Source organism: Talpa occidentalis, unplaced genomic scaffold (assembly GCF_014898055.3).
Source record: "Talpa occidentalis isolate TD23 unplaced genomic scaffold, MPIMG_talOcc4v2.1 talOcc4.14, whole genome shotgun sequence".
Lineage (NCBI taxonomy): Eukaryota > Metazoa > Chordata > Mammalia > Eulipotyphla > Talpidae > Talpa > Talpa occidentalis.
Genome location: NW_023601433.1, coordinates 61,554,767 through 61,582,450, shown reverse-complemented (window position 1 = coordinate 61,582,450; position 27,684 = coordinate 61,554,767). Strand labels below are relative to the sequence as shown.

The window sequence follows — 27,684 nt, the reverse complement described above, 5'->3', positions numbered from 1 at the left end:
AGGGAAAAAAAAGAGGAAGATACCCAAAAAGAAAAGAAAAGAAAGAAAAATCTGTTGTGAAAACTGTAACATTCAGATCACCCAGGTTCAACTACGCAGGGCATAGCCAGTACTATTTGCTAATTTAGATCACTGCGTACTTATTTCCCTCTTTTGACAGGCTGTAATTACACAATAAACCCTGCATTGCCAATGATGGAGCAGGGTCAGAAAAAAATTTAAACACACATTTTGGATTTACATGAAGCATTTAATAAAGAGGGTAGAATTAAAAAGATTGATCTCATTGATGAATCATTTTCAATGTTAACAAGTAAGCCCCCTTTTCCTTCTCATCGCTGAATATACTATGAAAGTGCACACAAAGCACCTTAAATCAAACACAGCCCCCAAGATCTAGTAACTGAGAAGGAACTCAACTATATTTGAAAAAATGTAAAAATTTTAAATTAAAATTTAAAAAAGGTGATTCAGTTCACTATCAATCTTTACAGGAATACTACACTACTTATCTATAACATACAAGTGACACTCTTGGGTAAAAGGACAATTTCTAGGCAGTTGCTCCATTGCTATTTTAAATTCATGGGACAAATAAATCTACTCTAAAAAATCAGAGTTTCAAGTACTTTTCTATTCTAATTAAGAATTGAACACTTAATTCTCTTGTTAGTTAAAAATTAAAAAACAAAACAAAACAAGCCTTCTGGAACTGAAGTACTCCTTAAAGTATAGTGTTTAGGATATGCCCATCGGGGAGACACAGAGTCACAGACAACCTTCCACCCATACTGAGCCAAATTTTATGGGATCTAAGGCACGTGAATTTTACTTTTGGATTTTTAAAACCTAAATCAACCATCACTCACCCACCAAGCATCTCCCATAATTGTCAAGTTTCCACCATAATACCATCTCAAGGGAAACCAAACTTTCTTTCTAACTAGAGTTAAAATCCCAATATAATCCTAACAATTTACCCAATCTTTAGGTGCTATCTGCATTCACTTAGCTCAAATGATATTTGGAAAATCAGTCTGCCTAATCAGAGGAACCCCCTAGATGGAAGTTTCCTGTGCTAATTTATATGAGGTCTGAACTTTAATTCTTGATATGTATAATATCTGCAAACCCCAAACTCCATGAGATTCTGTCTTATTTCTGGCATGTTTCTGATTTTTAATCATGCCTCACAGTTTCTTAAATTTGACATTCAATTTGGTTAGAAATTCTAGTTTCTTTAAAGCATACTTTAAAATGATGAGATTTTAGGTATATCTATTACAGAACTCTGTGATGCTATGAGGGCGCAGAGAGCCATAGAATAGTATCAACATATCAAGTCTATATAACAACGGCAATAATCATAGTTATCTAGATAAGTTACATTATTTGTAGTATTTGAGGCTGAATGATGTTCTTCAAGACCATTTAGTTCAACCATTTTCATTTTGTACATAAAGAAACTGAAGTCCAGAAACTAAGCAACATAACTGGGGTAAATTAAGTTAATTCTTTGCCTCTAGTGTCCATATAAATACTAGAACCTTATTATGATAAAGAAGCCACGCCACAAATTTTACAAACCAACAGATGCAGAAACACAGCTCTCAATTTATCTTCCAGTTTTGGGGGGTTAACTGTGTGACCAGAGAACAGGGAAGACAATGACATCGTGATTTTCCACTTAACGGTAAAACATTAAACCTTGTGTCAACCAAAATATTGAAGAAAGTAAGTACGTAAGGCTAGTAGGCTTAACAGTTGTTTTGACCGTCAATCAGGAACATAAACCATACAGGGCCAATACCTTGCTTTTCCAGAGTCACAGGGAGCAATGTAGATTGTACTTAAATGTTTGTAGTCAGGGCTATTTAAGGCTATTCAGAAATTTGGCATGTTCTTCACCTCTTGGTAATAAAGTTTCTCCTCCTATCTTTGGACCTGTCTTTTCCTAGGAAAATGAAAATATTTTAATAAAAAACAGGTCAACATTATTTGCATGGATCACTAATACTTGTCAACCTGTAAATGACATACCTTTAGCATTCCGTCCCGTTCCCATTTGAAGAGGCCACAGTTACTGAAACAGAAGACATGGGATTTACTTAGCGGTGAGGTGCACACCCACACACATAAAGATAACGCTGCTCACTGCATCCACCAGATGCTGATAAATATGACACTCCTATTGCAAGTTACACTCTAATGCTACTGGAAACATATTCTTTAATGATCTGACAAATGGTCTTCAACTCTGTAATAAACTAGATACTTCAGAAATGGAAGTCCAAGCAAGAGTACAACAGGCTATGCACACTGGAGCCATGAGTGCAAGCCTGGCTCCCCCTGATGGTTGCCGGATGACACCAGATTTAGGATGCGGTCTCTGGCGCTGTCCAGTCATGGTTTGCCCCTTTCTCTTTTGCTGTAACTAAAAGGTTGTCATAAAAAAAATTAATCTTCTGGAACTGAATATCCCTTCCCCGCTTCTTTATCACCTAAGACTTACTCTTCTATTATTCAGTGGGCTTAGAGCCTCTTGTTCTTATTTTCTAATGTGAGGGGGGTGTCCAAGCACAAAAGGAAGGTGACTACTATGGGGAAAGCTTATTTTCCACAAAGTTTACTCTGGGAAACCTAATATATTTACTATGTGACATTCTAAAAAAAGTTTGCCAACTTTTGCTCTAGATCAAGAAATAACTAGAGAAGTTCAGAGAACGTTCTTACAAGAATAACAGCACCACCTGAAGGCTGAAGAGGCATCTTGATCTTCCATTTGTGAGTTGTACTTATTGAACAGAACTTTTTTGATACTTCAGTATCTTGTCTACAATCCTATAACTACGATATTTTTGAGAAGTCATCTATTGATAGACAAATAGCTACTTTAAAAAATTATAATCTAGATGTAAAAATTCACAACCAACTCTTAATTAGGTGATAGACTAGTATGAGGTACTGACTAGACTGTAAAAACTCACAACCAACTCTGAATTGGGTGATAGACTAGCACGAGGTACTGAATCATTTCCCCAATCAGTCTGGAGAAACTGTAGGGGAGAGTTAAGTACAGGTTCCAGGAATTGAGCAATAATCAAATGACCAAATAAATAGTGAGATTATCCAGGTAAGACATTCTTGGGAAGACTAAAGGTGATCTTGAAATTGCCACAAATTCTAAAGGATTGATATCATACTAAAAAATTACATCCTTAAAGAATAATGTAATAAAGCCAGAATTTAATAACCAAAAAAAGATAGCTAAAATCAATCTCATATATTTCAAAATTAAACATTACTAATCTTTGGGTCAAAAAGGAAATCATAAATCATTAAGAAACACTTTTGATAACATGTCAAATTTTTTGGGAGACTGCTAAAGCAGGACTACTTTGAGGAAACTATGTAACTTTAAACACATTTATGAGGAAATGATAAATATTAAAAAATAGTAAGTTAAAATTAAGCATTTAATGGAATAAGTTGGCAAAAGGGCACAAAACAAACTCAGAGAAACAAGAAGGGCAGAAAGATAAAGTGGAAGTCACCAAGGGAGAAAGAAAATCAATAAACATTAAAAAAACTAAAAGACAGTTTCTGAAAAGAGTAACAATAAAGAGTTCTGCCAAGGGTGATCCTGAAAAAGAAAAGAAAAAAAATCCTAAATACCTGTTAATAAAAAATAGCATGTAACAGATTGTAAGATATTAAGTGTATTAGGAACATCCATATATGAATAAATTTGCAAATGATAAAAATGAATTCCTAAAACAATTAAAAATGCTGAAACTGTCAGAAAGCTGCCCAGTTTGAAACTCATATAATCTTGATTTTAAATCAAATAGGAACTATATAAAGAAAAAAAGAGTGATTTCACTTATGAATGTAGATACAAAAAAATCCTCATAAAATATCAATTAATTGAATATAACAGTGCACTGAATTAAAATTTATCAAGGAGGGTTTATTTAAGAAATAAAAAGTAAGTTCGACTTCAGAAAAATCAAAGATATGTACCACATCGATAAAAGAAAAGGAATCATACAATGAAAAAATCTAATAACACAGTAAATTAGGGACAGAAAGGACCCTCCTTAACCTGGTGGAAGCTATGTTAAAATAGAAATTTTGATGCCTACACTTTCAGGTAAAGATCAAGAAATGGAAGCTCGCTGTCATCCCTACTATTTAGTATAGTCCTGAAGGTTCTGGCCCACCCTATAAGGAAAGAAAAAGCAATAGGTTTAAGGGCCAGGGTAAAACTGAAGGGCCTCCCTGGTGGCGTAGAGGTTAAGTTTCAGTGCTATCACTATGACATCATGAGTTCGATCCCTGGCTAGGGAGCTAACCCATAGATGATGCAGCAGACCTCTCCTGTCTCGCCTGCTGCTCCCCTTAGCAGTGTATTTCAGTAGATCTGCCTGCTCTGCTCCCCACTCTCTCTCACCCCCACACCTCTGGCCTACATCCTAGTTCTTCTGCACAAAAATAAAAATTAAAAAAAAAAAGCAAACAAAAACAAATCCTGAAAAAACTTCCATTATTTGTGAAGGATCATCTACCTCAAGAAAACAACAGACAAGGGACTAGAGTTAAGTTCAGCAAGCTTGTTAGAGGCAAGATCAAAGTACGAAAAAGTTAATGTTTCTCTACACCAACAATAAGCAACTAAAAAACAGCAAAAAATAAGTCACCATGTACAATTACATCAAAAACTATAGCTTACTGAAGAAATAACTAAGACTACTCAAGGCCTCATTGGAGACCATTTTAAAACTTAAAAAAAGCTTTAGATGATGACATGAATAAATGGAAAGAAACTCCATGATAGGATGATATCAGTCTGCTGCAAAAATTATTTTACTCTTTTAATGCAATCCTAATCAAGACTGCTACTTCTGGGTGGGATAGAGTCCTTCTGCTGAGTCCAATGTTCTGTTAGAACAACAACTAGAAAAACCGAATGCATGTAGAAAAATCATGTATCTGAAGGCGGGGTAAAGTTGCTGAGGCAATAACTAGGGGTAGAACCTGACTGGGTAGAAGCTTGAAGAGAAATGCTCACTTCTGTGGCCACTTTTGCCCCAGGAGTGATCTAGGTGTCCACAGATAACATGTGATAGTCGCTGAGCACAGGGTGACAGACGTACACTGAGCAAACAGGCACCCTAAAACCAGAGCCAAGGAAAGAGATGTGTGACACTGTACCATTTACATAAAATAAGAGCAAATGCATATAAATGGTACACATTTTACAACAAACACAAGGATGACATTAATCGTGTTACGATAGTTGATTCTGGTGTTAAGGGGTGGACATGTGGAAGGTGCTAAAAGGAATACATAAATAAGATGAGGAGGCCAGGCACTGAGCAAGCCAGTGATTGTGATGTACCACAGGTGCGATCCATCCACCCTGATCCCCACAGGCTGTTTTCCCTTTGTGTTCTATGGAAATGACGCTTCCTGTGAATAGTCCAATACAGCAGTTTCACGGCTGCATTTGAAGTTCCCCTCCAAAAGTAGAAACAAAATCAGACAAAAGACCCTAACAGCACATTTACATGTTAAAGAAAAAGTTTTTAACAAATAGCTCCTTGGAGTGGAGGGAAAGAAGTCCCATAAACACACTTATATTCCCCATCCCCACTCTACCCATACTTCATTACTTATTCAACAAATGTACTGGAGGACAGGAGCTTCTACATGAAGGCACAGGAATAAGGTCTGACTTTCACAAATAAATATCCAATGAGCAGCAACATGTGGTACTTGGTGGAAAGGGATGAAGAACCTAGATGAGACCAAGAACCAGGCGAGTTGCATACCTGCAGTGCTTTTTGGGGAGTCTGTCAAGGGAGATACTTCTGTTTCCACAGGGGCACTTGAAAAATCTCTTCACTCCATCATGCCAGTGGTAGTCATGTTGCTCGCTGACGCATGTCTCCAAAGGCTTGAAGTGGGTGTAGGCGCACTGCGTAAAACCAACAGAAATATATGCTCAGCCGGGACTTTGAAGGAGAAATGGGTTAGCTGTTGTGAGCACAACATCTGCCAGGAGAACTTCTCTTCTTTCCTCACAATCAGGCAGGTGCTGACAGAGTTACCTTACCTTACCTTCCAGAAGGCATGACCATGCCCCAATTTCTCGTCAGGCACAAAGCACACAATATAACTTCTGTGACCTCATGGCAGTATTAAGGGCAGAGGAACTACTGGAAATTTCTAAGTTGCAGCAGTTGTCTGTCCCATACTCAGTGTAGTCATTTAGTTATAGGCTACTGGGGTGCAGAGCCTATTTAGGAAGGCTGATCAGTGGCGCTTTCATTTTGTCTTAAGAGGCCACTGAGAGAGGCCTTAGATTACTTATTATTACTTCCATTTCATAAGCAACAAAACCAAAACAGAGCTATTAAGCAAGTCACTTTCAATTTTGATCTTCCATAGGACTGAGGAGAATTAAGAAATGGTGGGTGTCCTGCCAGGTCATAACAGCACAAAACGGGCCCATGGCCACAGCCACTTTCACTCACTGTCTTGCATGTCACTACTCGACATTTCACTTCTTTGATGTTTCTCATCTTTTCTTCCATTTGCTCTTTTTTCACCAGTGGCTCAAAGTAACGTTCCTGCAGTTCAGCCTCAGCCTAGAATGACAAGGCATATGGAAGATCTTGTACCAGGTTAAACATACACTCAGGCAGCAGCTCACACTCATCACAACAGACTGATGAGCTAAACTGTTATGAAGTCATTTGATAAGCTGTAAACCAAAAGACAGTAAATATACATAAACCCTTAATCTATACCACCCCACCCCACAAAAAAGGAGGGGGTATGAAAGTACTTGGTGATTATGAAAACTCTAAATACAAACTTAAAATACTAACATTACAGGCTCAGGTTATGGAAGTAATTCAATGTTCCCCCAGTGATGTCAGCCCAGTCTATTCCATACTGTTATCTAGACCAAGCACTTGTCAGGAGCAAACCCTGGGTGTTTGGAACAAGAGGGAGAGTGTGAGGGCAGAGATATTCAGATAGGATGTGGTCACAGCTCTGGAATTAGTGCAGTGGCACAAAGCAGGAGGTACAAGAACCCAGGGTCTTTGGTAGACACAAAAGACAAGGCACTCAACTCTACAGCCATCCCATGTTGGCTAGAGTGTATCTCCTGGCAGTTTCATGTCCCACAGAAAGACATGATCTATAACTATCTCACTGTTCCTCTGAGGACCAAAACAAACCCAGATCAGAGTATTGGCACTAAATGGGGAATCCAAGGGGTTGCATGAAAATTTGTTAACCCAGTGACTTGTTACCCCAGCTGTTACCCCAGCAGGGCCCAGGAATGCTAAATCTTACACAATACATGGAACACTGCCCACACAATGAGGGATTCTTCTGAATGTTCCAGAGGGCATCCAAGAGGATGAAAAATCCTATTGCAACACTAGCACCTAACTGCTTTATGTAAAACCCTAATGTATTTGTGCAGGATAAATACTGACTTTTCCAAGAATGAAAGTAGGCAACTGTGTATCTGTAGGGACAAAGATACTTAGGTGTATTCAAAAGTTTCCCAGAAATATTCACTTTGATTTTTAATTCACACTGTCAAAGACATAGGTCCACAGTATTTAAATGACCACGAAAAAGCAGCTATGGGAGGCTTCCTTTCAGACTCACACTAGTAAATCCAAGCCTCTCACAACTTTATTTCTCTAGGGGAGCTGTCCCCATATATATAAAAAATGAAATACATATTTTTTGCTATATTTCCCTTCTCTTTACATTACATCTAGGACATTAAATCGGTATTTCTAAAATTACTAGGTAGGTAATCAATATTATCGTCAAGATTTATTTCAGGATAAGGGATCAATATAAAATGGCCCAGGTTATAGAAGTAATTCCATAACCTTGTTATTAAAAAGGAACTCCTTGGGAATGTTGGGTTGACAAATACTGATGCAGAGCATTTGAAATAGTAATATAAAAATATCCCTTTCCATGTTGCAAGACAGAAAACAGAAACAGTAGTGATTCAGTGACAGTCATAACTGCAGGAAGATATTTTTGTAATAATGACTACTTAAATATTAAATGACATTCTTCAATGCAGGGAGAAAGGCAAAGCTGAAAACTGATTAGAAATATTCCTGCTCTTAGAAGCAAACTCAAACTGACATCTATCTACATCTTAGTTTAGGAAAAAGAAATAGGTTCTTAGTCCCATAACAAAGCACTTCTGGTCTGACACCTCTATCAGCTTTGGTCTTCTGGCCTTTTACCTCTTTTAGAATCCCCGTGTGCTTAGATTTTGCTTTTAGAATTTTCTGAAACTCCTCAGATTCCAGGTAGGCAAGTTGTTCTCTCCTTCTTTTTCTGGCAGGTTCCAATTCATTCTCACCTATAGCAAAAAGGAAAAACATTTGCTGCTACAGAGGAATTTCAGAAAGCAAGTATACCTTATCAACTCAGCTTCCCTCTATTTTCTGCCTTGGCCATGAGGCCCTTCACACTTAATTCACCCCACTAGGTACAAGCAGAAGAAAGCTCTTCAGAAATGAGGGGTGAATATGGGGAAATAGAATACTGGGGGGAGCGGGTAGGATGGTATGTTTGACCACTGGATTAGAATGCCCTTTTCACCTTAAACAGGAACTGATTATGATAACAGATAGTAACAATAAAAGTTCTAATTACAAAGTGATGTTAAAATGATAATTGCCAATCACAGAGTTTTAAAAATAAAAATAGGACAAAACAAGGGATTTAGTTCTTTCAAAGTAAATCTTTACACATGCACAAAGACCCAATGAGTAATTCTTTTCTTAAATTTTCAGATAATTTCATTTCAATTACATGTGATTATAAAATACCATCAGTTCCAGTTGCAGGCCTTCTTTGTAGGTACTCCACACAGAGGTAATTTCAAGTAAAGTAATGACTTCTGATGCCAGGGACACTGGTTATATATTAGAACATTTCCTTTACAAAAGGTTTTGCTTCCCCTTGCTACTTTGAAATCTGTAGTACCTTGAGCAGGAAATGTGTTCTTTTCTACACGTTCCTTCATTTCCAGCACATCCTGGGGTCCCTTTTGCTTCTTTTTAATGGTGTTTGGATCTGTTTTTGTAAGAATTTGGCCTTTTGCCCTTAATTTGGCAATAGCTGCTAACTAGGAAAAAATGAGATGAAGGTAAAAATCTAAAAGATAAGATACCCCTTTCCCATTATTGTTAATCAGTGGACTCTGATTGTTCCCCAATATAAATGTACAAAATATAGTTTCATTTTATTTGACATTATTAAGATAATGTTAATTAACCTAATTTAGAATTAGACAGAATCCAGACAGAATGCCACTTACTAGTTTGTAACATAATTTTTTAACTTAAGTTTCTACATTTATAAAATGGGGATGATAGTATTTACCTATCTTTGAAAGTTGCAGCTGTGTAGATAAAATGAGATAATACATGTAGAACATGCTCCTTCACATAGTAAATGTGTGCATCTTTTTAACCAGAGTAACAGTAATAAACACATGCAATCGTTACTATTATTACCATCAGTGTGGTTTTGCCTTATAGCTAGATTTGCCCTTAATGTGGTTATAGTTGTTAGTTAACAGAGTAAAGAAGAGAGAGGCTCAAGTTGGGGGCTCGGGGTGACTTAGGAAGGGAGAAGTGGAATGTGTTCAACAGGTGAGAGCCTGACTGCCCCAACTCCACTTCCATCAGAATACCTGAGCTACAGAATACCTGTCTACAGAGTGGGCTTCTGTGTAAGATTTTTTTTAAAGAAGAATTCTTGAAACCATTATTTCAATCTCAATAACTGTAAGAATTTTTTCCCCTAATGCCAATGTCTCCAGCTATTAGCCTGACAAGAAACAGCACTCAGATAATGGCTAATTTTCTTGGATTGAATTAAAGGCATTATTATGATGACACTTGTATCACTTAAAATCCTCTTGACATTAATTTTCATGATCAATAAATCGCTATTAGTTGCCTGTTGTTCCCAGTCAGAGGTATATAAAGTTAGAAATGCCAGTTGTGCCCTACAAAATGCAATTCCAAGTTCCGAAGAAAACAGACAACACTTACTTTTTTGGCTTCTGCTAAAGCACTCAGTCTTGGTCTTGGTGGTGGTGACTCATCAAAAAAGAGGACATCATCTCCTTCTGAGATGCCTCGCCCAAGCTGGGGTGTCTGTGCGGCTGGGGATCCTTCTAGTCTGCGGAACTCAGCCCCAGTGCGTAGTGACTGGGAGGAGGGCTGTCGAGAAGAAGGTGGCATCACTGGGCTCTTGACCTCCATTGAGCTTTGAAGAAATCTTTAAAGACACATGCAATCACAGAACATGGAGATGGCACTTTATAAAGACAAAAACTATGGGAACTGGGAGCCTGTTGGTAGGCACCAGCTGATGAGTAGTGGTTAGTAACCTAATTTCTCCCCCTTGCTTAGTAATTCAGGTTAGCACACAACTATTTCATTAACCCTCCAGTTAAAGGATTTTTCATTAAATATGTTCGAACTGCTTTACCCGTTTAGACCTGGTAATTATGTTTTATAAATCGGCTTTCCAGTGGGTGCCATCTGTAGTTCACAACCCTGAAGTTTTGAGGCTGATTGTATTTCATGACCAATAAATAGCTATCAGGTGCCTGTTGTTCTCAGTAAGAGAAACTCATGTATTTTAGTTTATGCCACAGAGAAGAAATAACACACGCAATAACAGTGCTATTATCTCTTTTACAAAGACATGCTATCAGCTACACAGTGATTACTTTATATATGGCTTTTAAAGGCAACTTAAAAATAAACTTCAGGGCCTCCCTGGTGGCGCAAGGGGTTGAGATGCAACCTATGAAGCTATCCACAGCCACTAAAGCACCAGTTCCATCACCGGCCAGGGAGCTTCCCACATGGCACAGCAGACCTCTCCTGACTTGCCTGCTGCTCCCCTCAGCAGTGTATTTCAGTCAGTCTGCCTATTCTGTTCCCTACTCTGTCTCTGGTGAATCCTCTTATCCCCCACACCTCTGGCCCATACCCCAGTTCTTATAATGCATGGATAAGTAAATCTTTAAAAAAATGAATAAATAAACTTCAGACATCATCTAGTCCAAGCCTCTCATTTTATAAATGGAAAAAAAAAAAATTGAGGTCAAGAACCTACTGATCATAAGTCATAAGCTCAGGTTTAGTACCAGCTGCTGCCAGGCCAGTACTATCTCCACTACTGCATACCCCACTCTTGAAGTTCTGTGCTGAGTTTACAAAATGCCTTTCAGATTTTGCCCGAAGATAAATTGTTTGGCCAGTAAAAATGTCAAATTGTAATGCCTTTAAACTGACCAGTATTCTTTATTTTTATTACTATTTATTATATATTCTGTTGTGAACGTGTTCACAACTTCACGTTTTTATGTATCTGCATATGTATGTGCTTCCTGTAGGCACATGATGATATACCTAGCTATCCCATTAGCACCTCAAATTAACCTGCCTGAGGTTAAATTCATTTTTTTATTTTTCCAAAGAATTTCCTCTGGGCTTATAATTGATTTTCCTTTCCAAGGAGCCAATCACCTTGCAGCAGCCCAGATTTGAGACAGTGTTAACAATTCAACATTGGAGTAGAACAGGCCGGTCACCTATTAGTTCTCTGGCTTATTCATAAGCCAGTTACATTATTCATAAAACAAGGGTAATTGCTCACAGATTGTCTGAAGACTGAATGAGAGACCCTGCATTCACGCAGTGTAGAGCATGGTGCTCCAGACAGGCCAGGTGTCTATAAACAGTAGTTTCTACAACTACTCAGATGACTTGAGCTCAAGAACCTTCAATTTCTCCACTTCCTATGTGCATTTCCACTTGCAAGAGAGATGACTCCATTTTTAGTGCCTCATTTTTGTCATTTCCCTGAACAACTACAGCATCTTCTCATTGGCTCTGCCTGTAATTTAAAGCCTAATTTTGGCAAAATTAAGAAGCATAGTCAAATATAAGATCCTCTTCTTGGGTTGTCCCTTTCTCTTTTTCAGAGATATTCAGTACTATAATTTATACCACTAGGGTTAAGGATTCGCTAGCATAAGCTAGCAATATATGTAGCCTTAAATGTTAGTAAGGTTAAAATTATTTTAAAACTTTCAAAGTTGAAAATGTAGCAACCATCCAAAATCTAAAGTGACATTTTTGAAATCTCTTAAGACATTTTCAGGATTCCTAAGATGAATTATCTAATGAAGAATTATAAAATCTATTACTCTTACCGTTTCTGAATTTCCTCTGATTTCTTTTTCCTCATCTCCAACATATGCTGCTTCTGCTGCTTCAGGAGGGCTGATGCCGAGATAGACTGGATAGCAGGTTGCGGGCTCCCCAGGATCCCTAAAACACAAGCCACAGACTAAGTGTTCTGCGAGGCTGGAGAACTCAGTTGTGGACACGAGAGCAGGTATAGGTTATTTCTACCTGATGACTTGGCTTTGGCTAAATGCTGTTTCAAGTTTCTGGCCCCAAATGTAGGCAAGTCCATCAATTCTTTGAATTCCTCAGAGCAAGACAGGCTCTTCTGAGGTATTCCTGGAATATACAAACATAGCTTTAGATGTCATGTGACTTATCACTCTGCATTTGTAACTCAATCATTTGCAAACAAAGTAGGTGGAACATTAAAAGAAAAAATAATCCTTCACTTCTAACATCAGATTACTAGGAATGAAAGAGTAAGACAAATGTATCTTATTTCAAGTTACGATTAGAATATTAATCTGTGGGGTCTTTCTGTACACTATTTCTGGACATGCCTTGACCAGAACTATGAATAAAATCACAAGCATAGGATGAAAGTGGTATTCTCTTAATGAAAGATAGCTTTGACATAGAAAGTGTTATTACTAAGTCTATTGCTTAGACAGCTGATATGAATATCCCTTTTTGTCTTAATATGTTTAATATGAAGAAACCAAGCTTGATTCCACATCACTGTGGCTGAATATAGGTGATGAGCAGGTATTTAGAATTTCAGAATATGAACTGTGACCATTTTAACCCTAAAAAAATGCATATGTAAGCTGAAGAAAGAAATACAGTATGAGAAACAGTTACCAAGCTTTCTTTGCGTTTCCTGAATGACCAAGTCTGCACCCTTCACAACCAGATTAGTCAGAGTGGTTTGAACCTTCTTTTTAGGAGCAACAGCTGCAGCACTGAAATGACATGTCATCCCAAAGAAAATCATTGCACTTTAATGCTCTGATGAGACAAAGCAAATATGCAAGTATCCATTTACGTCAAACTTTCCCAAAGCAGGGCTTATGCTGACTTCTTTATACCATGGCCCCAGAGCACAACTGGTACATGCATTATGTTACTGATGTAAAAACACAGCAACCTACAAATCTGCTTAGGCCATTCTGAAGAAGCAATTTGACAAAAGAAGTAAAAATAAGCCAACACTTTGATCAAGCAGTTAGGAATTTATCTTAAAATAACTAAAGATTATTAAAAAATTTAGGATATTAATGAAGTTTTGTTTGTATTGTTATAGTTGAAAATATTGCTAATGTTTAAACACAGGTGATATTTACACAAGCCCTCACAAGTCATGTAAAAGAACACTTATGTATTTTACTAAAAAATAATGCCTTAAGTGAATATTTGACAAGGAAAACATTTTATGTGGGCGGGAGATTATAACATATAGGTAAAGTGTAACCTCATTCTATATTAATAGAAATGTATACATATGGGAAAAAAAGGAACTATCAGTTATCTATGTGGTAGAATTATATATGGTGTTTATTATTTGCTTTTGGCTGACTAGCATATATCTTTATAATGAACATGTACTGCTTTTTGCAGGATTTTAAATTTTAAAAATATGCTTGATACTACAAAATAGACAGTCTAAGTCCCCTTGTCCAATTTTTGTTGGATTGGAAGCAAAATCTGCGTTTTGCCCTTGGGCCAATTCTAGTACTCTTGTGCCAGGTTCCCACCTGTCATGTCCGCAGGTGTGCTTTCAACAACATGGCAACGAGTCATCTATCAATTACTTCCGGGACTCTATGGAGAGCCTGTGAGAGGCCACTAATGCCTGCCCCAGCAGGAGTCCCCTGCCCTGTGTGAGGGTTCGCAGCCTATTCATTCACTGAGGAAACAGGACTACTAAGAGGCCAGCAATTTCACCATAACAGTTGTGTGGTAGTTGATTTAAAGGATGCCAACATTATGATTACAATCAGCTCTGACAAACATACACTATTCACATTAGAAGCCAAAAAGACAGTGTGGTTCTATGTTAAAACACCATCACGACATAGGCTCACTTCCATTCTCCCCTTCTGTGTTATCCTCTCTACCTGGGACTACAGAGGTCTTTCTCTATCTCAATCCAGGCAGGTAAGGAAAGGTCAGACCTGTACAAGTCTTCCAGGGCAGTTACAGAAAAGTACAACCATAGGATTTATTCTTACAGAAGACTTGCAAGATCCACATCCCAAAAGAAGCCCTGAGAATGTCTTACATCGAGGCTGCATATGATTCTGAAGAAACTCCTCCATAGTGAAAACCACCCTGGCACAGCCGTTCTTTTAGGCTGATGACCTTGCGGGCAAACTTCTTTGGAATGCGTCCACCAGAGAAAGTGGATTGCAAGTCGGAGCGCTTTGCACTGAGCTTCTTGTACTGGGCCTGGATATGATACTGGCAGTATTCACAGTCATTCTGCAAAAGAGGAATTGTGGCGGCATCAGGATTAGGGGAACCAATGGGGAACCAATGGGGAAAAAATGTTTAAGTAGACACAGTTCCTTTCTTCCAAGCTTCAGAGCCCTCCCAGCTGACCTCCAAGGCCGTTCCCAAAGTGCAATTACTTCCTACTTAAAGCACTAGTTGGATAAAAGAAAAAGTGACTCATTCTCTGCCCTCTTTCTACAATGGGAATACTACCAGTTTTTAGGATAATCTTGAAACACTACAGCAAGCAAAAGCACTTGGACAAAAAGTCACGTGCTGTGATTTCACCAGCTATTTAGAGCAGCCAAGCCCACAAAAACAGGGGATGGTGATAAGGGGATGGCAGCTACTTATGTTTCTAGGATATGAAAAGGTTTTGAAACTGGAGAGCTGATGGTGGCCCAACATTGTGAATACACAAAATGCCACTAAACTGCAAAGATTTAAATGGTTGATTATATGTTGTATGAATTTTCTCTTGATTAAAATTAATCTAAAAAAATTAAAATCTACATCCAGCGAGGTTTCTCTGGCTAACTCTTGGTTAGGCCTCTCATTGAAAGGAACAAAGCAAAACAATGGTACAATGGTTCTATTGGGTGAACCCTTAGAAATGGTGACAATAGATTTTTAATGATTGGCTAGATCATTATCTTAAGGGCTACTTAAGTGGAGACCCAACAAGCATTCCACTCATTTCACTCTTTTCCAACTATCTCCCTTCTATCTATCTCCTGCTCACTAATTCATTTCTTAAGGCAGGAATGGGGGAAATAAACCAAATGAAACCAAAACCTGTCATTTGATCCCACAAATATTAAGGAACTGGAATCTATATATACTACTGGTGAGACTGTAAGTTATTTTAAAACCAGAATGTCAGTTCCTCAAAAGCCTAAACATAGAGTTAACATCTGACCCAGCAATTCCACTTCAGGTATAAAACCAAGGGGAATGGAAACATACATCCACAGAAAAACTCAAATGTAATATTTGTAACAGCATATTCAAAATATCCAAATCTGGAAACAAGCCAACGAATGAATGCTTAAACAAAATGTGGTATAGGAACACAATGCAGTATTATTCAAACTTAAAAAAAGCACAGATGCTACTACAACATGGAAATACAACTTAAAAACATTGCTTTAAATGAAAGAAGACACAACAGGCCATATTTTAAGATGCCACTGTATGGCTTGTCCAGTCAGGCAAATCAATAGAAATGGAAAGTACATTAATGCTTACCAGGGGCTAGGAGAGTGACTACTAATGGAGATAGGATTTTGGGGGGAAGGAAAGGAGGCACAAAAAATGTTCTTAAGTTACACAGGGTAATGGTTGTACAAGTCTTGAAAATAATAAAAATTATTGAAATATATACTTTAAAAGGGTGAGCTATGTGATACATATTTCCATGAAGCTATAAAGTTATAAGGATAGGTAAAATAGAGTTAAAGTAATATTAAAATAGGTTTTTGATGTGTTTTATCATAAGGTTTGATCTCTGGCACTACAAAGAATTCAGGGCAAACTAAAATTCTGCAAACCAAATTTCTCATTCTTTCTACTCAGCTGACAATAAAAGATTACTTTCCTAAGAGAGTAAAACCTTCCTCCAACCTCAACTTTTTAAATCAGTAATTATTAATTACATATACAAATTTTCCTTTCATTCTTTCTGATATGTAGGAAAACTCGGGTACAAATTAGTTGTTACACCTGAAATACATAAGATTTATTCCTATTAGCTCTTTTCTTTAGCATAAACCATCCTAAGAAGGTTGAAACCAACCAAATTAACAGTCTGTGTACATGGTTCTCCATTCTTCTTCTTTGCTTTACAGGTTCCCAGGTCAAGAGCTTCACCCATAATTAAGATCTTTTGAGGATGATCAATAGATAAACACACCTGTAGAAAAAAGGTGAGGTCAGAGTTAAAAGCGGACAAAGGTATGGTCTTTTGACCACCAAAAATGGATGAAAGAGGGGCCTCCCCGGTGGCGTGAGGGGTTAAGATGCAACCTATGAAGCTATCCGCAGCCACTGCAGCATGAGTTCTATCCCCGGCCAGGGAGCTACCTACATGGTGCAGCAGACCTCTCCTGTCTCACCCACAGCTCCCCTCAGCAGTGTATTTCAGTCAACCTGTCTGTTCTGTTCCCCACTCTGTCTCTGGTGAATCCTCTCACCCCCCGCATCTCTGGCCAGTACCCCAGTTCTTCTATGCATAAATAAATAAATCTGGGGAAAAAAATGAATGGATGAAAGAATGGTTGGTGTGAGTTAAGGTTTATTTAACTCTAAAAGAATCTGAAGGCATTATGCTATAAGACAGCTTTAGAAATGAGGAGATATAGAAGACACATGCTGTTCTCCACCCAAAATTCCTTCTCTCCTTTGTCTTTGTTATCAGAATCCTAATTTTATTAGGGCTGGCAAATGGTCAGCCTCAGGTGATGGATCCTGTACTGTTTTCCCAGCATTTCTATAACTAGTGAAGGTTACATAACTAACTTCTGGCCAATGAGACTGAAGCAGAATTTAATAGAGAGAGAAGCTGGGAAATTTTTTGTTTTTCCGATGAAAGGAGATCGAGGAGGCGATCTGTCTTGAATGGAGACATGATGACAGGAGTTTCAGTGCCATTTTATGACCAAGAGGAAAGGCTGAGCCTCACAACACAGGACATGACATCACTACACTGCTTTAGTATGGATTTTTTATTATGTAAGTACAAGTCCAACTGTTTATGTTAAAAGTAATAAAGTTTTTCAGTTACTTATAACCAAACATATTCCTAACCAACACATGACTTGCTACCATTCTCTCGTGAAACCTGCAGTTAAATAACTTTCTCATTCCTTCTGACAGTAATAATTGTGTCTATCAGAGTGACATTTCAGTCTGTGGATTCTACACAGTAATGATTGAGAAGATAAAACTTCACTTTGATTCTAAACTGTGGCCATGATTTGTACTAATATAGAACAAAGGTATCCCAGCTTAAAACCTTGCCTCTTTGAGGCTGCCATGGAAAATTAGGAAAGAGGTCTAAGGACATCTGAATGTGTTTATAAAACTCTGGAAACCTTGGAAGTAATTTGAAAAGATAAGATGAAAGAAATTCAGAATATTGGTAAGTGAGGAAAGAACAGGTTCATGAAGATATAAATAATATAGAAACATGACTTATCACCTGGAAGTAGGCTAACACAAATGTTTTTGATAGAACTTGGTTAAGATATAAAGACAAAAAAAATGTATGTAAACAGATTGTTACCTCCTCTGAACCATCTCTGGGCTTCATGGGGTTAGCGTTAAGCAACCCTATGACAGTACCCTGCTCAGTCTTCCAGAGCTCTTTGTGAACTTCTCCGAACAAGAACAAAGACACATATCGCGTCAGGTCACGCAGATCATTCAGCCGCCAGATGCTAAATGTTTTTCCCTGGAACAAATGTTTCTTTTTAATAAATGTTCAACACAATGAGTGACATTGTATTTATGGTTCAGGTGTTCTAATGTTATATATAACACCATATCCATTAATTATAGATCAATGCTTTTTCAAGGTTTTGGTATTACCCTTCTCATTCTGGAGACTAAGGTGAAGTAAAGCACCAGTAGCAAATTCCTTACCAGTCTCTAATTCTCAGGTCTTAATAGTCAAACCCTCTTTCTAGACACACACACACACCCCACACACACAGAGACAACCTGCAATATGAATTCAGCCTCTGTGATTACCTGCTCCTCTCCTCCCCAAGAAGGTTATAGGTGTAACCCTAATGTTACCTAATGTTGACAAATGAAATGCAGTAGAATTATGTGGACCTGGGCTTCCGCAGTGGTGCAAGGGGTTAAGTCTCAGTCAGCACTATGAAGCTATCAACAGCCACTGCAACATGTGTTTAACCCACATGGTGCAACAGACCTCTCCTGTCTCGCCTACTGCTCCCCTCAGTAGTGTATTTCAGTAGATCTGCCTTTCTGCTCCCCACTCTGTTTCTGGTAAATCCTCTCACCTCCCCATATCTCTGGCCTACATCCCAGCTATTATATGCATAATAAAAAGTAAATATTTGAAGAATCACGTGGACCTGAGATGCCCAAGAAACCTGTACAACCAGATCTTCTTGAAGACACTCTCGCATACATTTTCCTCAGATACCAACCTGATGGTCGTGTGGTAACTTTAGAACTGTCAAGAAGCTATTTCAAGATGAAAGACTGATGGGCCCAGCATAACACATCAAGAACACGAGTCCCCATGGCCAGGCTATGATAAAGCAGGGAAGAAATCAATAAAATAGCTTACATTGTTAGAACTCTGTGGAGTGATTTTCTTCAATATAACCCCAAAAGTCACCCAATCTATTTCTTCCAGCTTCTCACTTGCAATTTTTTCCTTAAGCTGAGACAATCTGATCATTTTCCGGCCAATCATCTTCTTGTTCATTTCTGTGGAGGACACTCGAGGACGCCTGGGTTGAGACCAACATTAGTAGATTATTATTCTAAGAGATTGTCTGGCACTATGCTGACTGGTCAGAAAAGGTGTGATGAATAGGAATCTCTAAAGTACCTATTCTCGGGGGAGCTTAGTTTTGTAGTATGGACAAGGCAAACATTTTTATGACAGATAAATAAAAAGAATTTTTAAGCTTGGTTTGCTTTTCTTTGTATAGAACTAGGGCTTATATGGAAAACGAGATCACAAATTCCGTAAGTTTTTATAAATTACAAGCTATGATAGTCTTTAAAAATAATCTTTTAACTTAAATACAAAATCATGAATCAATACAAAAATAAATGTGGCACTTAAATTTCATCAATCCTGCAAGAATTTCACAGGTTCCACTACTTCTAATCAAATATTATTTAAGCCAACATTTTCACATAATAGTAAGTGCCTAGAATCTAGCTTCATTTAATATATTCTTGTTCCTAGTGACTGGCCAAAAATTCATGAATTTGCAAACTGGTTTGCTCTACTAGAATATTAATATCTACTCCAAGTTTGATCCTATTATATAGTTAAGAACAAAAGAAAAGAACATGCTTTTTGACTATCTCAGAAGTCTTCTGGGTAGAAAATCCTAGAGCTAATTCTGAACAATGAGGAATACTGAGAAGGAAGTGTAGGTGGAGAGATACTTTTCTTTGATTTCTGGGAGTTAATAGGTTATTATCCTTTGGAATATTTTAGGTTCTGACGTTCAGGTCTCACAATATAAACAGACTCAGACAATTCTGCAATCCTCTAAATTGCAGGCCACTAGAAACTTTGGCTGAGTAGTTTCAACTGTCTCCCTCATCCCACCCCTTTGCAGTACACCAACATCAGCAACATCTTTCTTTATCCAGAAGTATCAAGTGAGAGCTGCTCAGGCTGGGAGTGTCATTGCAAGAGGAACATGTGTGTCTTGAAAAAGAATCCTATAGCCCCCTCAAAGGGAATCATAGCTTTTACTGTGCCCTACCCCTCAAGACTCTGTCTTGAATGAAATTAAGATATTGAGTATATTTTTTTTCAGTTTTAGAGTAGAGCGTCCTTACAATACACTATCAATGCACTCTGACAGCAACTTGTTTTCTCCCTGCTTAATCATATATTTAGTTATAATTTAAGAGCATAGCAGTTTTAGTTTAGCTTGACAAGATTTAGGTGTTCTGGAGGGGGTTTACTCGGCTACTCAGATGGATGTACTCAAAGCAATCAAATCTCAAGAGTAATTTCTGCCCTGGACTTCTTGAGAATATTGGTCATACAATGGAGCAATGATTTAGAGCTCAAAAGATTTGTGCTTTTAAATGAACTCATCCTGGATTTACTCCTATTTGAATGGAGTATCTTAATTTCTCTACATACCAGTGCAAGGAATATAAATTTGCCTTAAAAGTTATTATGCAAGGGCCTCCCTGATGGTGCAGGAGGTTGAGCGCAGCGCTGTGAAGCTGTCCACAGCCTCTGTAGTGTGGTTCAATCCCCGCCGGCCTCAGAGCAACCCACATGGCAAGCAGACCTCTCCTGTCTCGCCTGCTGCTCCCCTCAGCAGTGTATTTCATCAGTCTGCCTGTTCTGTTCCCTGCTCTGTCTCTGGTGAATCCTCTCACCCTCCTGCACATCTGGCCTGTACCCTGGCTGTTGTATAAATAAAATTAATCTTTAAAAAAAAAAAGTTATTATGCAAGGAAAAGAATGGTTATTTTTCTTAGTGTTTATTATAAGAAGATATTATCATCTTGGTTAAACTATTTATCTTTTCTTTATGTGCTTGAAAATAGTTTATCACTATTTCTACCTGTCAATTCCTGATGAAATACATTATTTCATTTCCTTCATTCAAGAAAAACTCTTCCTTAAACACTTCCCATGCAAATGTATTGAGTCAAACCGAATGCTATAGCTAGTCTTATTGCCAAGTTTTGTCAAGTTCAGGTGATGTTGGTATTATGTGGATCTGCTGTACAAACACACTTTCTAAAAGGCCCAGTGTTTGAGGAGGGGAGAGGTACATGAACAGATTAGGGGGCTGTTAGAGTTACTGACCTGAGTCTCAGACCGGAGAAGGCTTCCACAGAGATAGGCTGAGCCATTTCCCCAGAACTCTTGGGGTTCCTGCACTCTGATGTCTAGTCACACTGCTCGGCTTGTTGCCGGGAGTGATTTGGAGTGGTAGGGAGGGTGCATTTGTCATACTTGAAGGTATACTTGTCATACTTGAAGATGAGCTTCTGGGCACTAGAAAATTTGCATCAAAATGAAGTCAGAAGAAAACAGTAATTTCTTTTTCAATCAACAGTTCCAATAACCAAATATTGAGAGAACATGGAAACCCACAAGATCACCTCTATATGCTCAAAATCTCTGTGGTGTAGACCAAAAATCCCTCCTGTGTCAGTGGAATTGTTTTATATTGGTGCTGCCCAATGTGGCAGCCACCAGCCATGTGTGCCACATAGCACTCAAAATTGACTTGTGCATCAGAGGAAAGGGATGTCCATTTAATCTAATTAAATTTAAATAGTCACACATGGCTAGTGGCTGCTGTATTACAGAGTGCAGCTCTAGACCAGTGTTCCTCTGTGCAATGACATTCTCTAAGTAGTCACCATAGAAGATGCACGGTGGTAGATGACATAGGGGCGAATCCTGCTTTGGAATAAACAATTACAGATCTGCATACAACTCAAATTCTACCTTCAGAAAACCCAGATAAGATAAACCAAAATACCTACATATGTGCACACATGAACATGCACACACACACACTGTGTTAATGTATTTTAAACTAAGCCAGAGTAATGAGAAATCAGTGTGGGAGGATTCAAATACTACACCTGCAGGTGAAACTTTTGGTGTTCGAGCCACCCGCTTTGCTTTTGGTAGAATAGGAACATCAAGCTCAGCAGAAAAACAAGTTGACTCTTGAATTCTCTGAACTTTTCTCTCCTTAAGAGGTAGACGTACAGACTTATCTACTTGAGAAAAAGTAAAAGAAATCAGTCAAGAAAGTTTGGAAAGGGCTCCAAAGCTGTCTTATTTATTTTTTTAAATATTTACTTTTATTTATATATATAAGAACTGGGGTATAGGCCAGAGGGGTGGGGGATGAGAGGATTCACCAGAGATAGAGTGGGGAGCAGAACAGGCGGATCTACCGAAACACACCACTAAGCAGAGCAGCGGATGAGATAGGAGAGGTCTGCTGCGCCATGTGGGTAGCTCCCTGGCCAGGGATTGAACTCAGGCTGTCATGGTGATAGCTCTGAGACAACCCCTAGGCCACCAGGGAGGCCCTTAAGAACTGTTTTACCAGGAGTTGGATGCAGCAGTAATGTTATAATTTCTTCGTAACAGAAATGCATCCTGTTGCTGGATTGACAGTCTTATTACCAGGGGGTTTCTGCACAAGAGCTGGACTGTTAGGCTGTGTAATTGTTGCTGTCTTTAGCTTTTCTTGTAAGGACTTCATTTGCTCTTGTAGCTTTCTTAATTCATCTAGGAAAGAAAAATATATTAATTTAAGAAACAGAACAGAGGCAATATTATACACAGTGAAAGTACAGGAATTATTTTTGGTGTCCACCAAAATTCTGAGACTAACAATATGACCACATACTGAGAACTCATGATAACTTAGTACTTCAAAGGGGTCCCTTAGCGATATAAATTTTATATTTCTAATAATCAAGCCTTTAACACCAAAGCTACTGAAAAATTTGTATTACTGACAGATAGCAAAGATACATATCCCCTCCTTAACAACCTTTTAAGGAGCCTAGAAATGATTATATTTATTTCATAAGAATCATAATTAATAAAATAAACATTAATTCCTGTATTAGAAGAAACAGTTATACTATTTCTGAATTATTTTACGGTTTAAAAATAAAGATGCCAGTATTGAGAAAGAGGGAGGTATGCCTCAAAGTTTCTGTTCAAGCATGGTCTCCTGCTCAAATAGCATATACAGTAACATAGTCTTATCTCTAGCTCCACATGCATACAAATCCCCAAGTAATATTTTTCTGTAATAAGCAGGGAAAATGTTGGAGTCATTCTGTGAAAGATAAGTCACAGCCGCTGACACAGAACTATGCTAAAATGCATACGGAGGCCTTAAATATCTGGTCTACTCATTCACACAAATTTGTTAACAAGTATTTATCTCCAGCCTTGAATCTGCAGCTATTTTGATAAAAACTGTCAGATTGGTGACCTTCAATCTAGTCTATTACAAAGAAATTAGAGAAAGCAAGTTTATAGGGCACCTTGCAACTCCTGATTTGTTTTCTCTTGATTGGGAGCAGGAGCAGGGAGGACTCTATTTTTAGTTGATTGCAATGGAGGTTCTTCTTCTTCATCTGTTAAGTCTTCCGTATCTCCAAAGAGAGTGGCCACATTTTCCTTTTGATCGTCAGTCTTTTCCTCATTTCCATCATCAATCTCCTCAGTGTATGATTCACCATCACCACTAGCATCAAAGAGCTCATCAAATTCATCAGGTCTGCCGTCTGTCTGGGCCACGGGGTCAGTCTCCTCTGAATTACAATTCAAGGCTGCCTCATTCTCCTCCAGTAATGCAGTCAGCAGACACAGATCATCACCCTCCCCTAGGGAAAGAAAAAGGACAGAAATTATGCCTGCCTGAGAAACAGTGCCAATGACAAGCATAGTGAATTAAAAAGTCAACATTAATAAGGTGATTAAAATTATTCTGCAGATTTACCATTTTGTCTGATATAATTATTGCTTATGTCTGCCTTTCCTTTTCCCAAATGCTTAGAGGGTAAGGGGTTGAGGCAGAAGAGCCTGCTATTTCTTAGTGATCACAGTGGGCCAGGCACGAGGCTCTATCTTTTCACTTGTGCCCCTTCAGCTTTCTGCATACTAACATCTATGAATTTGACCTCCAGGGGATAATCAAAAACCACAACTCAAGGGCCCAATGCTGTAGCTACAACCCTGCCTTTTGTTCAGAAACTTTTTCTAAAATGTAGAAAGATGCAGAAAATTATATAAAAAGTTATCACTAACATTTTAGTGCTGGTTAGACAAGGTTAGACATTGCTTTTGGCCTTATGTTAAATTATACTTTTATAAAGTTAATAAAAACTTAAAGTTTATCATATCCTAACTCCTTATCACTATATTCTAGGCCCCATTACAATCACTATCATAATTTCAGCACAACAATTCAGTCTACTTTTCATACATTTCACGTAAATCTATGTGAACTCTGACCTCTGAAGTCAGACTGTCTGGTTCAAATCTCTGCCCTGACAGCAGAGATTTGATGAGCCACTAAATATGTCATCCATCTACAAAATCTAGTTGCTATGAGAATGAAACCAGGGCCTCCCCTGGTGGCGCAGCAGTTGAGCTCTGGGCTGTGAGGATGCCCGCAGCCTCTGCAGTGCTGGTTCGATCCCCGGCCACCGGTGAGGGTCCCACATGGCGCACAGACCTCTCCTGTTGCGCCCACTGCTCCCCGAGCAGTTTATTTCGTCAGTCTGCCTGCTCTGTTCCCTGCTCTGGCTCTGGTGAATCCTCTCATCCTCCCGTGCTTCTGACTGTACCCAGTGCTTGTATAAATAAATAAATAAATAAATAAATATTTAAAAAAAAAAAAAATCTAGTTGCTATGAGAATGAACCAGTTCACAAAATTAAGGATCTTAGAGCAATGCTTGGAACATTGTAAGTATATGCCAACTATTATTATTGTGAAAGACAATTATTGCTGCCAGGAGGAGAAATCCTACCTAATTAAAACAATAACCCTCAGTGAGAAAAAGTGTCACTGAGACAATCTTAAAGGTGGAGGGCCTCAAGTCCCTCTTCTGTATGTGGAATAAATAACAAGACTATGGACAAAATGATAGTTTTCCATGACACCAAGAGAAAATGAGAAAATTGCCAGAACTTACCATCCATGATGTAAGAGAACAGCTGGAATATAGAACTTCAAGGAAGGATCAGGGACCTAGGGGTGGCAGGAATGCAGAGCTTCATCTGTGTGAAATCAGAAAAGTCACCCTTGATTCTTCTCTCTCTCCCACAGAATATCTAACAAACCTAGAGTCCCATAAATTCTGAGCACCCTAACAAATTCATCCAGAATGTGACCATCCTCTTTTCCTTCCACCCAGTACAGGAGCAGTCCCCTTTCCCTGTCTTCAAACTATGGTTACCAGAAACTTTGGTGAGGTCCAGAGTAGCAGCTTGCACGCTGAATTATACAAATAAGCAAATCGGGCACAAGTATTATTGAGCCCTAAATATTAGTGCTATTAGTCCATTTTATTTATTGTAACACATGTGATAACTACATTATCCATAGCAGCCAAGTGTGTGGTCCTACTTAGATTCTGCCTTAGTCGCATCAGGTTTCAACTCAACACTAGTTAGCAAAGTTCAGAGGAAAAGTTGGCAGATCTAATTAGAATAAATTCTTACTCTGTGCCCTCTTCCACTTCTCCCTGGTTTCACCACCCAAAGTACCAGCTACGATCAATCTTTTGCTTGCACCACTACATTAACTTCCTGTATTGGTCTCTCCAGCCCCCTGTATTCTGCTCTCCACACAACAGCTTCCATCCATCTTTTCTAAGTCATCTTTTTTTTTTAAAAAAAGATTTATTTATTTATGCACAGAAGAACTGGGGTACAGGCCAGAGATGCAGGGGGTGAGAGGATCCACCAGAGACAAGAGTGGGGAACATAATGGGCAGACCGAAATATACTGCCAAGGGGAGCAGTGGGTGAGACAGGAGAGGTCTGCTGCACCATGTGGGTTGCTCCCTGGCCGGATGGGGAACGAACTCATGCTGCAAAGGCTGTGGATTGCTTCATAGTGTGGTGCTTAACCCCTTGCGCCACCAGGGAGGCCCTCTAAGTCATCTTTTTGGCATATAAATCATATCATGGTATTCCATTAATAAAAATTCTTCATAATTTTTTCATTGCCCTTAGTACAAAACTTACAAAGCCTGGAGGCACTTTTCTACTTTGCCTTCCTTACCTTTTCTATGTATCCATTTCAGCCAATTCTACAACTCCCCCCCCCCCCAAACTGTGCTTCAACAATTCCACCTTGTTTTCAAGTTACAGACCACAAAGTGCTTTCTGGCCTCCAGCTCTCTGGAAAGCGCTCCCCTAGCTCCTTTTCACCTTGCAGACCCAAACTATCAATTTCTCAAAGCATTTGCACACCACCTATCCAAAACAGGCCTGGATCATACCCTCTTATCTCACCCTTTTAGATTATCTTTCTGCCCATTCCACAGTGGTATACTTGTTTATCTATTACCCTCTTTAAAGTCTAAGTTTCACGCAGATTAAGTTAAAGTGTATTTGGGGCCCAGACATAACACACATTCAGGAATATAAAGGGGGGGGGGGAAGAGGAGGCAAAAATAAACCTAAACAAACCCTAGGAATTTGACTGCAGAATTGAGGTTACCAGAGAGGGACGGGTTGGGGAAAGGAGGGGAAGGGCCGATGGACCTTAGAAGATTATGCTGCTTGGATGGGCGGTGTGGTGTGGTAAAATACGCCTGAAGAATTGTGAGTCCCTAAAAAACCGTGTAGTGTTGTATATATTAACCTTACCTCAATAAAAAACAATACAGGGCCTCCCTGGTGCCGCAAGAGGTTAAGACACAACCTATGAAGCTATCCACAGCCTCTGCAGCAGCGAACCCCAGCCAGGGAGCTACCCACACGCACAGCAGACCTCTCCTGACTCTCCTGCCGCTGCTCCCCTCAGCAGTGTATCTCAGTCGATCTGCCTGTTCTGTTCCCCACTCTGTCTCTGGTGAATCCTCTCACCCTCTGCACCTCTGATCTGTACCCCAGCTCTTGTATGTGTAAATAAATAAATCTTTTTAAAAAGTAAATAAATAATAAATAAACATACATTTACATGCATGAGTAATAAAGCTTCTCCTGACCTCACCAAAAAAAAATATACATTTTAATAAAGCTATTAACAAATCATGAACTTTAAACCCTTAATGAATGAATCAAGTCCAAACGGCAAGCATCTGGCAAGCATTTTGGTTACTTTTAAAAAGAAAAACTGGTCCCTTTAACAGAGCAGACGACCCTACGCGGGGTCCTTCCAGATGCTTTTCAGAGGGGCCCGCACCTCCCCAGCTCCCACACTTTCCCGCCGCTCTCCCCCGGCGCCCACCCGCAGCGCTCGCCCTAGGTTCGCCCGAGATCGCCGCCCCAAGGCAGCCCAATGCCGGTCGCGCCCCCCAGAGAGCCTCCGAACCCCGCGTCTCTCGCCCAGAGTCAGCTCTCCCCGCCGCCCGCGGGCCGCCCTTATCGCGCCGACCCAGCTCCTTACCCGGCTCCGCACAGCTTCCCCGGCTACAGCTAGTCCCGCCAAAAT

General features: G+C 39.1%; 1 protein-coding gene across 1 annotated transcript; it reads right to left on the bottom strand.

The window, feature by feature from the left end:
- MCM10 (minichromosome maintenance 10 replication initiation factor) lies at positions 1–27,684 on the bottom strand. The gene is given in 21 exon segments (XM_037510616.2): positions 1–1,954; positions 2,041–2,083; positions 5,835–5,980; positions 6,540–6,653; positions 8,301–8,419; positions 9,049–9,190; positions 10,125–10,353; positions 12,305–12,422; positions 12,507–12,617; positions 13,143–13,243; positions 14,563–14,762; positions 16,570–16,686; positions 18,058–18,225; positions 19,096–19,261; positions 21,331–21,391; positions 21,394–21,522; positions 22,122–22,259; positions 22,678–22,782; positions 23,556–23,897; positions 25,214–25,298; positions 27,640–27,684. Coding segments are annotated over 20 exon segments (2,640 nt in total). The 5' UTR covers positions 25,221–25,298; positions 27,640–27,684; the 3' UTR covers positions 1–1,870.